We start from the raw sequence: 13780 nt of genomic DNA, 5'->3' as shown, positions 1-13780 counted from the left end.
AGTGTTGTTGTTAATGAAACGTGCGTAGTAGATTTTAAAAGTGTTTTTGGTTTTAGATTTTTCAAAAATCTATTTTAAAGTCAATCAAGATTTTGCAAAAATTGGATTTCCTAAAAATTAGGGAATCCAGATTTTGTTGGTTTTTGGTAATTTTCAAAGAAAAACCAAAATCTATGTTTTACTAGTTTTTCATTTTTAAGCGTGACTTGAATTCTTTTTTCTATTTTTCTTTTTTTAATAAATTTTTAACATAAAATCTAAAAACCATAAACCAAAATCTAAAATCTAAAAACTAGAAACTAGAATTCAAAAACTACTTAAAAACTTGTAAAACATTCATGGCCTTAAAAGTATTCAACTCACAAATAGCTAGTGCCGAAGAAATATTCTTGATTTAAGATCCTACCCCCAAAAAAAACAGATTCTTGATTCTTCTTGATTCAAGAAGCACAAATCCAATATTCTCCAACGAAATCTTTGAAGAAAAAAATGTGTTGTAAGTAACAATAATATTATAGTTACTCACTGTTACGAGACAGTACGTTCGAATTTTTCGGTAGTATTGAAATGTAATTGTTAATATAACCCAAAAGATTCGAAACTCTGGTTACTACAAGTCCTTTGTTTTAACGAAAGATCTTAACGTGTATCTTTCTACCTAAGTGGTTTTTAATGTCGTATATAGTCGCAAAATATGGTATATTCGTATATCCATTTTTTATTTAATAATTAATTTGTAAATATGCTGACCAAAAAAACAATAACAAAAACAAATTGTAAAGATATGTGATAGATGCAAATATCTCAGCATCTTCAGAAAATTAGCATAATTAGTACCTAACACTAACGTAGATGCATGATTTGTAATCCACTTTTTTTTTTTTTTTAGCAAGGCAAGGCAACAGTGACTCTTCAAGAAATGAATCAGTATTAGTGTTGGATTATGACTCTACTTCTTCGTCTTAATCAACCGTCCATCGTGTTTAATTATATTAAATCAATAACTAATAAAACTTATTAATCCTCTTTATACACTTTACAAGTTTTGTTTTATCTTGAGAGTTACTTGCTGGTTATGGCATCCCAAACTAAAATTACTTCAATAATTCATTTAAGTTTCTGATCCAGCTCACCCCTCCCAGAACCAAAATAATAATATTTTCTTAAAAAAGGAATATATAAAATATGTAGAAAAAGAACAATATCAATTCTATGAACGACCCGATCCTCCCCAATAGCAATCACTGTCTCTATCTCAGTCTTACAAACAAATGATTTAGTTTTACTAATTATATATTCCGAGTCTACATATGATGGTGATTCCTGTATAACTTTTTCTTCCTCTATCTGCGTCTAATCACCACATATATACTTTTAATACGAGAGTAATGGAGAGAAACTCGTGATTTGTGTGGTTATAACCAAAAAGAAATAAATGTCGGCCAAACTCATATTTAATCTTTCGTAAATAGGCAGTAAATCCTAAGCATTTCTCTAGTTTTTTGTTTATCTTATGAATTCATGTAACCTAAAAAAAATGTAACAAACGTAAGAAAAATAAATGGGATTGTCATCTCAAAAAAATTGGATTCTATAATATTTATTTTTGTGCTCGATGTAGTTTCGTCAAATTGTTCTCTTCCATTTTTGTTTTTGTGGAAGATAATAGTATTAACACACGTTGTTTCTTTTTTTATCCGTAAAGATGTTCATAAAAAAATCCAAATTTGTCGACAAAGATAAGGTGACCGTAGGAAAATTAATAATCAAAAGAAAGGTGAGACACTTTTTTTTTTGGTTTTGCCAGCATGATCGTTTATACACACATCAAACAAAACTGTAAAATAAAGTTTTCCACAAACTTTTTTTGTCCTCGCACAAGTTTAGTTTGCTTATTGCTTACATACCGACGTCAAAAAGCCACTTAATGCACCAAATCCTTTAGAACTTCTAAATTTTTTACAGATTTTATAAATAGATATTCAAATTATTCAACTATTCATTCATCTTCTTTTGACCTTTTACCAAAAAAAATTTTTTGAGATGATTTTGAAACGATAAATTACTTGTTTTTGGGAAATAACAAATACTACAAGTCTCTTCGAACGTGATTGCACTAAAGTTTTTGGACGCTCGTGACTCGTGACGGCTTTACATTGGACGCAAATATATCTAATGATTAATGAAGGTGCACCAATAACAACTTTCCAAGTGTAGCATGTTTATGTATAGTAATACCAGCCCCGGCTCATACTTACGGCGGGAGAGGCAATGGCCAGGGGACAAAAGATTTTTTTGCAAAAAACATTAAGGTAATGGGGACCAGAAAAAAAGAAAAAAAAAATTATGTTGATAAGGGTCCTAAAAAATTGTATGCCTAGGGACGAAATTTTTTTTAAGATGGGGCTGAGTAATACATAATATATATACTCCACCTTATCCTATTCTTCTACATTTTTGTTGGTCGAGTGAAAAATCTTATCTGTTTATCTACAAGTCTATAACAACGCTGCAAAATATATAACGTGTTCTCATTTTGGCCAGTAATACCCATAAACACATATCTTTGTTTAACTCTTTAAACTTGTAAGAAAAAAACCATAGGCAGAGTGCAATCAGCACTTATATAGTTTTTATTCATATTTCTAATTCTTATTTATTTGTATGTTCTTAAGTTTCGTTACCAGTTGACTCGTTGTAATTATCAGAGTGACAGAGTTTATTAATGATAACAGCACAACGTTTTAACGTTCAAGTATTGAATAGTACGCTCGCAAAGTCTAACTTCTTTTGCTAATGAGGCAGATACAAACACAAAAACGTCATCATTTATTAAGGTTTATTTCTGTGTTATTCGGGTAACATGGCGCCATGTTTGCTTAAGATTCTAATATACTACTTCGGAAAATCTATTCTTAGATTAATCATTTAACTCAAAATTGAATAATTCAAAATCAACTGTTTTTTGTACAATATTAATTTATGGAATATTATTAGTTTTACTTGTATATATAGTGATATGTATTTGACTTGTAAACATCTTTTTTTTTTTTTTGGGAATCTCGTGTCCACAAATTTTATTTTCATTGTCTTGTGAGTTTCGACGGTTCCTTTATTATCTCTTTAGTTTCTTGAAATATATATGTCTTTAATATTATGGTATATCCGTAGATTGATATGTATATAGTAGTATAATATATGCGACTACTTGTGTGGGAAAACCGTTGGTTAGAAGCATTATCTGATCATACGCTAAAATCTGGGAGTGATGTAACAGAAACTTGGAAGAGTATATGAATAATTGACAAGTGTTTAATTAGGACCCATTTTTTAAACTTTTTTTTAGACTTTTTTTTAATAAATAAACAATAAATTTATTTGGCTTTTGTTTATAAGAGATTATGTAAGACAAAATTGACCTGTTATCATTTGAAGCATAATTATATGAAACGATTTAGTTACACATAATCTTTCTACTATATATAGACTTTAATAATGTAGCACACATGTCACCGATATATATATTTTTTTTGAAGTTACTACTATCATTATTCATAAAAACTGTTGTTTTGTTTTGACTTTAATTTTGACTAATCCTGACTAATATCCTGGCTTACACTAACAACTTTTTCAAACAAGAGTTTTCGTGCCATTTTAACTAACTCTCAAAATCGTATTTTTATCGTATATTTCTGTCACAAATTCTGTTTTGCTAAATGTAAGTTTTCTTGTAGTATCGGGAGTCTCTCTGACTCCATTGAGTCTTGAATTTTGGAACCTGTATTCGTATATCTAAAGGTCCATGTCCTAGTTCTTCACATGTGCCCCAGCTAAATACGTGTCCTAGTTTTGCAAGCTTTTTTCTTTGTCTCGTGACTTAAATCCGTAGAGGTCAAATCGAAATATTGGATTGTACACACAAAAACTTTGTAGCCATTTATTCTTGTCAAGAATTGATAGATATAATCATATATATCTCCTAACTTAATTCCTTTTTAAAAAGTATCCTTTTAGAGGTTTTCTAAACTTACGCGAATATCCATTACCAAAATATGGATATCATTCAGTGATAAAATTAACAAAAAATTTCTACCATTTAAGCATCGTCGTTTTAATTAACCATGTACGGCTGAAGGCCTGAAGCATTCGAAATAAATCCTGATTCTTTTTTTTTTTGGTTATTATAAAAGTCGAGACTTATTCAATTTTGAAATATATTCAATTTGAATATATTTACGGCTGAAGGCCTGAAGCATTCGAAATATATATATATATTTTAATTTATAAATTAACACATCAAACAAACGCTTTAGTTTTTTTTTTCGATTTCAAAACAAGAATAACGAGAACGCTTTATAGACTTGCCCATGACCTTCCAACAGTTTGAAATGGTATTAAATTTTAATTCCACTTAAAAGAAATAAAACATTTTGTGGTCTATATTTAAAATTTTAACATGATCCATAAATTATTCCAGGCGTCATGCGTTCACTATCTATAAACGTCATGTTCAAGTATGACGTTATATATATATATATATGTATGTAATGTATTACACATATATTATCAATGTTTGGTATGAGTCGTAAAAAACTAATGGTCCACTAATTATCTTTGAGCTTCTTTCGTATCAACGTCATCGTTTCATCGGACTCCATTTCAATCTATTCATACTATTATTTATAGATTTAAAAAAACACGTGGAGAACTATCATGCAAGCAAGAAAAGGTAGTTTAGACATAAACATCACTTCTTATCATTTACCTAAAATGCTACGAAATAAAAGTTCCATTTTCGACCATTTTAAACTTGTTTGTCCACGTAAAAGAAAAAAAAAATCTTGGCAGAAAAAAAGTAAACAAAAAAAATACGCAAAAGGCTTTTTTATTCAACAAATTTGTGAATGGCTGAATGCAGTACTTAACGGGTTTTTTTTGGGAATCACATATATATATATATAACCTACCAATTCTAACAAATAGCATGCATTCACGAATCACAATCCTCCAACATAAAATGTATTTGTCACTTACTACCTACACCATTATCGTTTTTATATACCTTCCTATCAAAATCGCATCTTTCTTTAAATATAATATGTAAAATACACGCATGTGCTGCTGCTGCGTGGCTACATGCATACTTGAGTCTAAAAATGAATGTCTATATTAAACAATCCCTGAGTCCCTGACTACGATATGTCGTTGGTTACGAATGTGATAATTAGTTTAAATAACAAGAATAAAATCACAGAAGAAAACAAACAAGTGCCTATTATTTGACTAAAGATTGGAGTTCGTGGGCCAAAAGGCTTAAAAGAAAAAAGGAAAAAAAAATGGGCACATGCACAGAGGACCAATGATTCCAACAGAGACAATCAGACATCTAAGACCCTAATCGCATCAAACCACGTGCCCTCCTTCTACTAATTACTAGTAATTACAAGTAGTATAATTTTGTACAGTACTTTGTGTTTGGTGTAGACCTGAAAAATTACATTAGGTTATTTACTTATTTTATATATTTGTTTCATATTGCTCCGAAAAGTGTAAAAATTAGAGATGGATGAAAACGGAAACTGAAGTCGGTAAGATAGGTGTTGGAACTTGGAATAATTGCTTTGACCAAATCTCATGCACCATTCATATTGCGTTTACGTTTATCACAATTGGCTTTGCTCTTCTTCTTTTTTTTTTTTTTTTTCGAAAATCGTCTCTAATTATTTTTTGATTAAAAAAAAGGTGTCTAAATTAGAAGACTCTTATGCATAAAAAATTAATACTCTTTCTGTTGAACTATCTCAGACCACCAGTACTGTTCAAAGTCGATGTATGATTAATACTGATTACATATATATATATATATATATATATATATCTAACATATTGGAATAATTTGGTCCATCGTTTCAAGAAAGCTCTGATCAACAACTTCAAAACACGACATGCAGCATCAAAAAGCGACGTACAACTTCGAGAAGCAACATGATCTATCTTATGGAAATTCCAATGATTTTGGAAGCCTCTGATAGTTTCTAAACGATATTTGAGAGCTTCAAGCGGACTTATATAAAAGCTAAGGGAATCGGTAAAAATAGTCACAAGAAGCAATAGTGCCTTGATTTCTTGATATTATTGAGTTAGATTAGTTATGGCACCCGACATCGATCATGATTCCAAGTAAAATATAGTTTGGTAACTTCTTATAAAGATAATGTTTTTGGACAAGAAAGAAACACGAAACAATCTAATTAAAAAAAATCCGAGAAAATAGACTATATATCGCCACTGCAACTAAGAACCTTAAACTAACTTTTTGAAGTGACTGAATCATCTTGTTTGCACACAACAACAAAAAAAAAAAAAAAGGTGACTGAATCACCTAAACGACTCTTGGGAGCAGTCAGCAGTGTTAGTGTGTTACTCAAAAGTTACATACCAATAGAGCATATGTATATATATATTTGCTCATGTCAATGTCAGAAATTTGATCGCAAATTTGCATGTTTTTTACTAAGCAATTTTTTTTTTTGTAGCCCATCAGGTGTGAGTACAACTGTTATGTATGTTTGATTTTTGTCCAGTTATGATTTTTTATAACACTACAAAATATAAAAATCGTTTCCTATTTTAAATTCTGAATATATCATATCATCATTAATGGTATCTCTGGCTTCTTAAAAGGGCCAATGAACTGAATGATGTTTGAATAAAGAAACTAGATTGGCCATTATTAATCTATATTATGAGAATCTCGAGGTTGGCACAGAGATTATCATATATATTAGTCTATAGAAATTGGATTGGCCACTAATTTATCTTTTTTTTTAAAATGATAACTATACGTAACCAAAGTAAATCACATTCCCTTTCTAACAACTGAAAGTCTGAAAACTTGAGGAGAAACTAAGAAAGGATGAAATATATATCCAAACATCATTAATAAAATATCTGAATTATGAGGGAAAGCATCGCCTCGTCTTGTTGAAAAACTAGATCTCTACTCTAAGTTTTTTTAAAAAATCAATCACCCACTCTTTTTATATGATCTATTCAAAGAATACATTATAGCTTCCCTTATACTATATTGAATCAAATTAAACTTTAACATCTCCGAACTTTTTTTTACATAAAACTGTCTAATATTTAATAATGAGAAATCCTCGAATCATTACTATATATTTTATTCAGCATGATTATAAATTTATAATACAGAAATCTATGTTAACTAATCAACCCTATAGTTCATAAGTCGATTTAAAATGGATTGTAACATCAAACTTTGTTAATACAAAAAGAAGTTGATCATTTTTATACACTCAAAGTACTCAACTATACAACGAGTGTTGTAGTGTTGCAAACAAAAGCAAAACAACTCTTTAAACCGGTCTTGTTCGGGAAGACAAACAACATACGTATAGACAAAAGTTCATTTACTACTTACCCACTCAACAATATAATGAGTAGTTTTCTTTCAAGTCATAAGAACTCTTCGACTTCATCGAAGCTTATATTAGTAGTTTGTTTGCGCCGATCCATACCGAAAAAAATGTTTGTATGTTCGTCTGTAGTCACTAGTCAATATGAGTTTTCAGACGACTTAGCAAGCTGGACTTATGGACTTGTATAATAATTTTTAAAAAATCTGTGTGTGTTTTAATGTTATTTTTTTTGTTTTCTGTATTTTGTTTTTTAACGTATCAGTTACTTGTTTAATATATTCTCCATCTGGTTGGATACAATATCATAACTAAAATACAAATATAAAGTAAAAACGTTTTAATCATCTTAAAGAATATATAAACTATGATTTTTTTTTTTTTTTTTTTGGCAAACAAACTAGCTATGATTATGAGCGTTTTTAATAGTATTCAGAAAACAAAACATGTGATGTTAAAAATGTTAACATCTTTAAAATTGGTGATTGTCTATAGGAACAAAAGATATTTCGTATGTGAATTGGGAAGTTTTACAATCTATCTAAATTTGAGAAATCCGATAGCAAATAAGTGTAGATTTTTTGTTTTTCTTTTCTTAACAAGACTATATATAAATCTGTTTTCTAAATTAGGTTTAAGAGAAATTAAAGAAACGTTGATACACGTTATAATCTCAGAATCATGATGATGATGATGATACATTATACTAGTGTTAATCATTGCACTCTAATGTATATGTCACACAACACAATTACATAGTATAAAAACATTAGACTCCAATAATGATTTAAAAAAGAGTGTTGTGGCGCCGCGTAAACATAGAAATTGTGATATGTAGTATCTTTTAATCACGTCATCTTTAGAAAAACTGCATTGCTGTCCGATTTTAACTTGTCCAATTCAGCTCTTCTTCTCCCATCTATCTCCGTTTTGCCTTTTTGTTGTGTCCACGGCGCTTCCTCAGCCGCCGATTTTTATATATTTCCCAAAATACCCCCACCACCCTTAAGCATCAATCACCTACACCGCACCCTAATATCCTTACCATACGCGGAACCAACGAACACGCGCCACTTCATCTGTCAGCATATAAAATACCAGATATGCCCTTACTGGCACACGTGGCGGCTCTTGGTTTGTAGGCGAGCCTTCATCTCTGGGCGTTGTTGGTGTTTATAAACCCCTTCATCTCTTCCTTGGTGATCTCCACCTTTCCCTCACCAGATATTTTTAATCAGAAAAAACGCGGTGGTCACACTACTCAGTTAACCCGTTCGTTCTTCTCTCTCTCTTTCTCTGTGTGTTGTGGTGGTTTTGGTAGGCGAGACGGGGGCAATGGAGGAGTTAGATCGTTCACGTGCTTTTGCCAGAGACGTCAAGCGTATCGTCGTTAAGGTACCTCTCTCTCTCTCTCCTTCTCCCTCTCTGTGTATATTTATGTCCGATACGTTCGTATTTTCAGATTCTGTGTGTTTGATTGAATGCGTTTTTATTTAATCCAGTTTTTGTGTATTGTTTTTAATTATTATTTCTCGGCGTTACTCTGATCTGTGTTAGTGTTCGTCGTTGGATTTAGATTGGTATAAGTGTGTTTAATTTCACTTTTATGGTGTTTTTCATCAGTGGTAATGTGAAAGAAATATTACTATATTAATTTGAAGTGCATCTAAACTCTTTGGTTATTGTAATGCTTTCGTGAATCTGATTTTAAAAAAACGTCTCATATGAATCTTAATTTGCATGTGTGTCATTAGAGACGACTGAATAAATCAGAATATTCGTAGGAATTTTTTTTGGTGACTAAATTTGGATTCTTTTTTTTTTTTGTTGTTATGTAAAAATAAAAAAAGGTTGGGACCGCAGTTGTGACTGGAAAAGGTGGAAGATTGGCTCTTGGTCGCTTAGGAGCACTCTGTGAACAGGTAGGTGATTACCAATTTTTTTTAGTAAATCTGCTTTTTTGATTATAATAACAAAATTGTTATATATAAAAAAAAAGGTTATATTTTTCACGAAAGACATGTGAATGATTCATGTGAGCACCTTTAATTTTTGTTAAAAAATATATATATATATATCTATAAATGTCAGCTTGCGGAATTAAACTCGGATGGATTTGAAGTGATATTGGTGTCATCTGGTGCGGTTGGCCTTGGCCGTCAAAGGCTTCGATATCGACAATTAGTCAATAGCAGGTTTATGCATTAATTATATGGCTAATCTTTATCATTAAATCCCTTTCCCTTAATAACGTTTGTAAATTGGAAACAAAAAAAAAAAAAAGAGAAGGATGGATGGATGGACCATTTTGGCTTATGTTTATGCTGTAACAGTGACATGTGTTTTTGTGTTCTTTTTTATATCTAAAAGTTTTTTTTTTTTTTGGTTTGCTGATGAGTTTGGTTTTCTTAATGGTTTTTTTTCAGCTTTGCGGATCTTCAGAAGCCTCAGACTGAACTTGATGGGAAGGCTTGTGCTGGTGTTGGACAAAGCAGTCTTATGTCTTATTATGAGACTATGTTCGACCAGGTGATTTTTCCCTCCCTTTTTTTCTTCTTGAAATTGGTTATTAGATGAGTTGTCTTCTTGTAGATTCTTGTGTAAAAATATCCAGAGATTGATGCTGTTTGTTTTCTTTGGCCAGCTGGATGTGACCGCTGCTCAGCTTCTGGTGAATGACAGTAGTTTTAGAGACAAGGAATTCAGGAAGCAACTTAATGAGACTGTCAAGTCTATGCTAGATTTGAGGGTTATTCCTATTTTCAATGAGAATGATGCTATTAGCACCCGAAGAGCCCCATATCAGGTTTGTTTGTTGACTATCTTATTCTCCCTTGTGACATGAAATTCTAATTATCAGCTGGCCGACGTCTTTGAATCTCGTTGTCTAATGTTAAGCTTCATTTCACCTTATATATGCAGGACTCTTCTGGTATTTTCTGGGACAACGACAGCTTAGCTGCTCTACTGGCGCTGGAACTGAAAGCTGATCTTCTGATTCTCCTGAGTGATGTTGAAGGTCTTTACACCGGCCCTCCAAGTGATCCTAACTCAAAGTTGATCCACACCTTTGTTAAAGAAAAGCATCAAGACGAGATTACATTTGGCGACAAATCAAGATTAGGGAGAGGAGGTATGACCGCAAAAGTCAAAGCTGCAGTGAATGCAGCTTATGCTGGGATTCCTGTCATCATAACCAGGTGAGGGAACTTCCGAGCTCGATTTTAGTTTCTGACCTTTCATATGAAAAATCTAATGTCCTCTGAATACCACAATATATGTTCATTTAAGCAATAAGCTTAATGATATTTTGTTAGATGGGTAACTGATATATTTTCTTGCTTTTGAAGTGGGTATTCAGCTGAGAACATAGACAAAGTCCTCAGAGGACTGCGTGTTGGAACCTTATTCCATCAAGATGCTCGTTTATGGGCTCCGATCACAGATTCTAGTGCACGTGACATGGCTGTTGCGGCAAGGGAGAGTTCTAGAAAGCTTCAGGTAATGTTAGAGCTTCTATTTTCATGGCTTTCTTTTATATTGGTAATGTCAAAAATCTATCTTGCTCATACTTAATTGTCTTTGCAATTTGCTACAGGCCCTATCTTCAGAAGATAGGAAAAAAATTCTGCTTGATATTGCTGATGCTCTTGAAGCAAATGAAACAACAATCAAAGCTGAGAATGAGTTAGATGTAGCTGCAGCACAAGAGGCTGGGTTGGAAGAATCGTTGGTGGCTCGCTTAGTTATGACCCCTGGGAAGGTAAAACAGTATTCATGGCATGATATATATTTGCTTATTGTTGCTATGCCATAAACAATTTACTTCTCGTTATGAGCCATTTGTTTATAATGTTTCTTTATCTTGTGCTTGGTAGATCTCAAGCCTTGCAGTTTCAGTTCGTAAGCTAGCTGAAATGGAAGATCCAATTGGCCGTGTTTTGAAGAAAACAGAGGTGATCAGAGGACAACTGTTATCATTTTAGGAGTTAATAAGGGATATGAGTATCCCTCCTAGTCAACATATAATAGTTGTTTATGCTTTTTGTTCTTTGTGGGAATTCCTTTTACAGGTGGCTGATGGTCTGGTCTTAGAGAAGACCTCATCTCCATTAGGCGTACTTCTGATTGTTTTTGAATCTCGACCTGATGCACTTGTACAGGTATGTTTAGTGTCAAATTCCTTTCCCTTCTTAATATGTGAATTTGCTAAAGCTTGTGCTTTATCCACAAACCAAACAGATAGCTTCACTTGCCATCCGGAGTGGAAATGGTCTCTTATTGAAGGGTGGAAAGGAGGCTCGGCGATCAAATGCTATCTTACACAAGGTACAAGGCCTCAGATTTCATAGCTTGGATTAGTATCCAGATTTATCATTATATGGCTTCCTCAAAGCTCTTTTAACTCTTTAAATTTCATGGTAAATGTCTAGGTGATCACTGATGCAATTCCAAAGACTGTCGGGGGTAAATTAATTGGACTTGTGACTTCAAGAGAAGAGATTCCTGATTTGCTCAAGGTAAACACAGATTTACAAACAGGAAGCTACAACAAGTCTTTATATCTTTTGTTATACTGGAACTCACCATTTGAATTTGTGCTACAGCTTGATGATGTTATTGATCTTGTGATCCCAAGAGGTAGCAACAACCTTGTTACTCAGATTAAAAACACTACAAAAATCCCTGTGCTTGGTCATGCTGGTACGGTTTCAAGTTTGAGTTTCCATAGAATTATTTACTTGGATTGTATAAGAGAGTAACGGTGGCTTTGTTGTGTCCTTGCAGATGGAATCTGTCATGTGTATGTCGACAAGTCTTGTGATACGGATATGGCAAAGCGCATAGTCTCTGATGCAAAGTTAGACTATCCAGCAGCCTGTAATGCGATGGTAAAAGATTTTTTTACCTTCCATGAGATTTCAGTAATGCAGTGGGGTTTTTAAGTTCATCTGACTCATTTCATCATCTTCTCTTTCCCTCATTTTTGCAGGAAACCCTTCTTGTGCATAAGGATCTAGAGCAGAATGCAGTGCTCAATGAGCTTATTTTTGCTCTGCAGAGCAATGGTAAATCATCATTGGACCATTTATGCTTCCTCTTAGTACCATCAGTCACGATGACATAGATATATGTAGCTATTATATTATAGAAGTTGAGTGGTCATTTCATGAAAACTTGCATTATACTGCAGGAGTCACTTTGTATGGTGGACCAAAGGCAAGTGCAATACTGAACATACCAGAAGCAAGGACGTTCAACCATGAATACTGTTCCAAGGCTTGCACTGTTGAAGTTGTAGAAGACGTTTATGCTGCTATAGATCACATTCACCGACATGGCAGGTATAAACTCGACATAACAGACGTTGATTTTTGTAAATATTTGCATCTGTTAGTGGAAAGGTTCACTCTTTGTCTTGTCTTGTATGTTGTTGAACAGTGCACACACAGACTGCATTGTGACCGAGGATCCCGAAGTTGCAGAGCTATTCCTTCGCCAAGTGGACAGGTAAATTACTGGATCATGAACTTGCTTCATATCTGTCTTTGTTTTTTCTTGGTAACTGACGGTAAGATGTGTGTCCTCGAACAGTGCTGCTGTTTTTCACAATGCAAGCACAAGATTCTCAGATGGTTTTCGATTTGGACTTGGTGCTGAGGTAAGTCAGAGACATACACATAAGCCTACATATCAAAAACAAATTAAAGAGAGGAAGCGTGAGTGATGAAGAGTATCTATTGTGATTTACAGGTGGGAGTAAGTACAGGCAGGATCCATGCTCGTGGTCCAGTTGGGGTGGAAGGATTACTTACAACAAGATGGTACAATCTTACTTACGAATCACAAATGTTATGTCAATTTATCCCCCACAATGAGCTTCTTTTCTTAGCTTCAGTTGAATTTTAATGGTGAAATGGTTGCAGGATAATGAGAGGAAAAGGACAAGTTGTGGACGGAGACAATGGAATTGTTTACACCCATCAGGACATTCCCATCCAAGCCTAAAAAGAAGAGTTCGAGTGTTTGTGTGTGTGTGTTTGGTTTGAGACTTGAGGAGAGACACAGAGGAGGATGGGCTTTTTGTTTCCTCTCTGATTAGTATCATATCCTATGATTATTATTATTATTACTACTACTTATTATTGAAACCCTCGCTTATGTAGTGGTTTTGATTTAGGGTTTAGGATTGCACCAAAAATAAGATCCATTTTACCACTTGGTCTTGCTCATAAGTAAGATGAAGAACATTTTATTAGCTTCTCTTCTTCTCATTGTAAGCTACCTACACCTTTTCTGATATTTATCAAGATTCTACTACTTTCGTTTCCTTTATCTAT

At 33.1% G+C, this 13780-nt stretch overlaps 1 protein-coding gene across 2 annotated transcripts; it reads left to right on the top strand.

Annotated features, from left to right (window-relative positions):
* Positions 1-7889: 7889 nt before the first annotated feature.
* On the top strand, positions 7890-13770 carry LOC104782439 (delta-1-pyrroline-5-carboxylate synthase A). Of its 2 annotated transcripts, XM_010507366.3 has the most exons (20): positions 7890-8834; positions 9290-9361; positions 9531-9634; positions 9866-9968; positions 10084-10245; positions 10362-10639; positions 10790-10940; positions 11038-11202; positions 11318-11395; positions 11513-11602; positions 11682-11768; positions 11873-11959; positions 12047-12143; positions 12228-12331; positions 12433-12508; positions 12634-12784; positions 12882-12950; positions 13035-13101; positions 13194-13264; positions 13367-13770. In XM_010507366.3, exons 1-20 carry the CDS (start codon positions 8775-8777, stop codon positions 13446-13448), a joined length of 2154 nt encoding a protein of 717 aa, XP_010505668.1. In that variant the 5' UTR covers positions 7890-8774; the 3' UTR covers positions 13449-13770. The 2 variants fall into 2 exon arrangements, with proteins under 2 accessions (XP_010505668.1, XP_087367871.1); XM_087511745.1 differs by lacking the exon at positions 9531-9634 and having other exon boundaries at positions 8315-8834.
* The last annotated feature ends 10 nt before the right edge of the window (positions 13771-13780 follow it).

Source organism: Camelina sativa, chromosome 4 (assembly GCF_030686135.1).
Source record: "Camelina sativa cultivar CO46 ecotype springtype chromosome 4, ASM3068613v1".
Taxonomy (NCBI): domain Eukaryota; kingdom Viridiplantae; phylum Streptophyta; class Magnoliopsida; order Brassicales; family Brassicaceae; genus Camelina; species Camelina sativa.
This window is presented reverse-complemented; position numbering and strand designations above follow the sequence as displayed.

Coding starts and splice junctions, on each gene's coding strand:
- LOC104782439 (XM_010507366.3), top strand. CDS start 8,775: ATGGAGGAGTTAGATCGTTCACGTGCTTTTGCCAGAGACGTCAAGCGT. Junction 12,144..12,227: donor CCCTGTGCTTGGTCATGCTG/GTACGGTTTCAA, acceptor GTGTCCTTGCAG/ATGGAATCTGTCATGTGTAT. Junction 12,785..12,881: donor CACATTCACCGACATGGCAG/GTATAAACTCGA, acceptor GTTGTTGAACAG/TGCACACACAGACTGCATTG.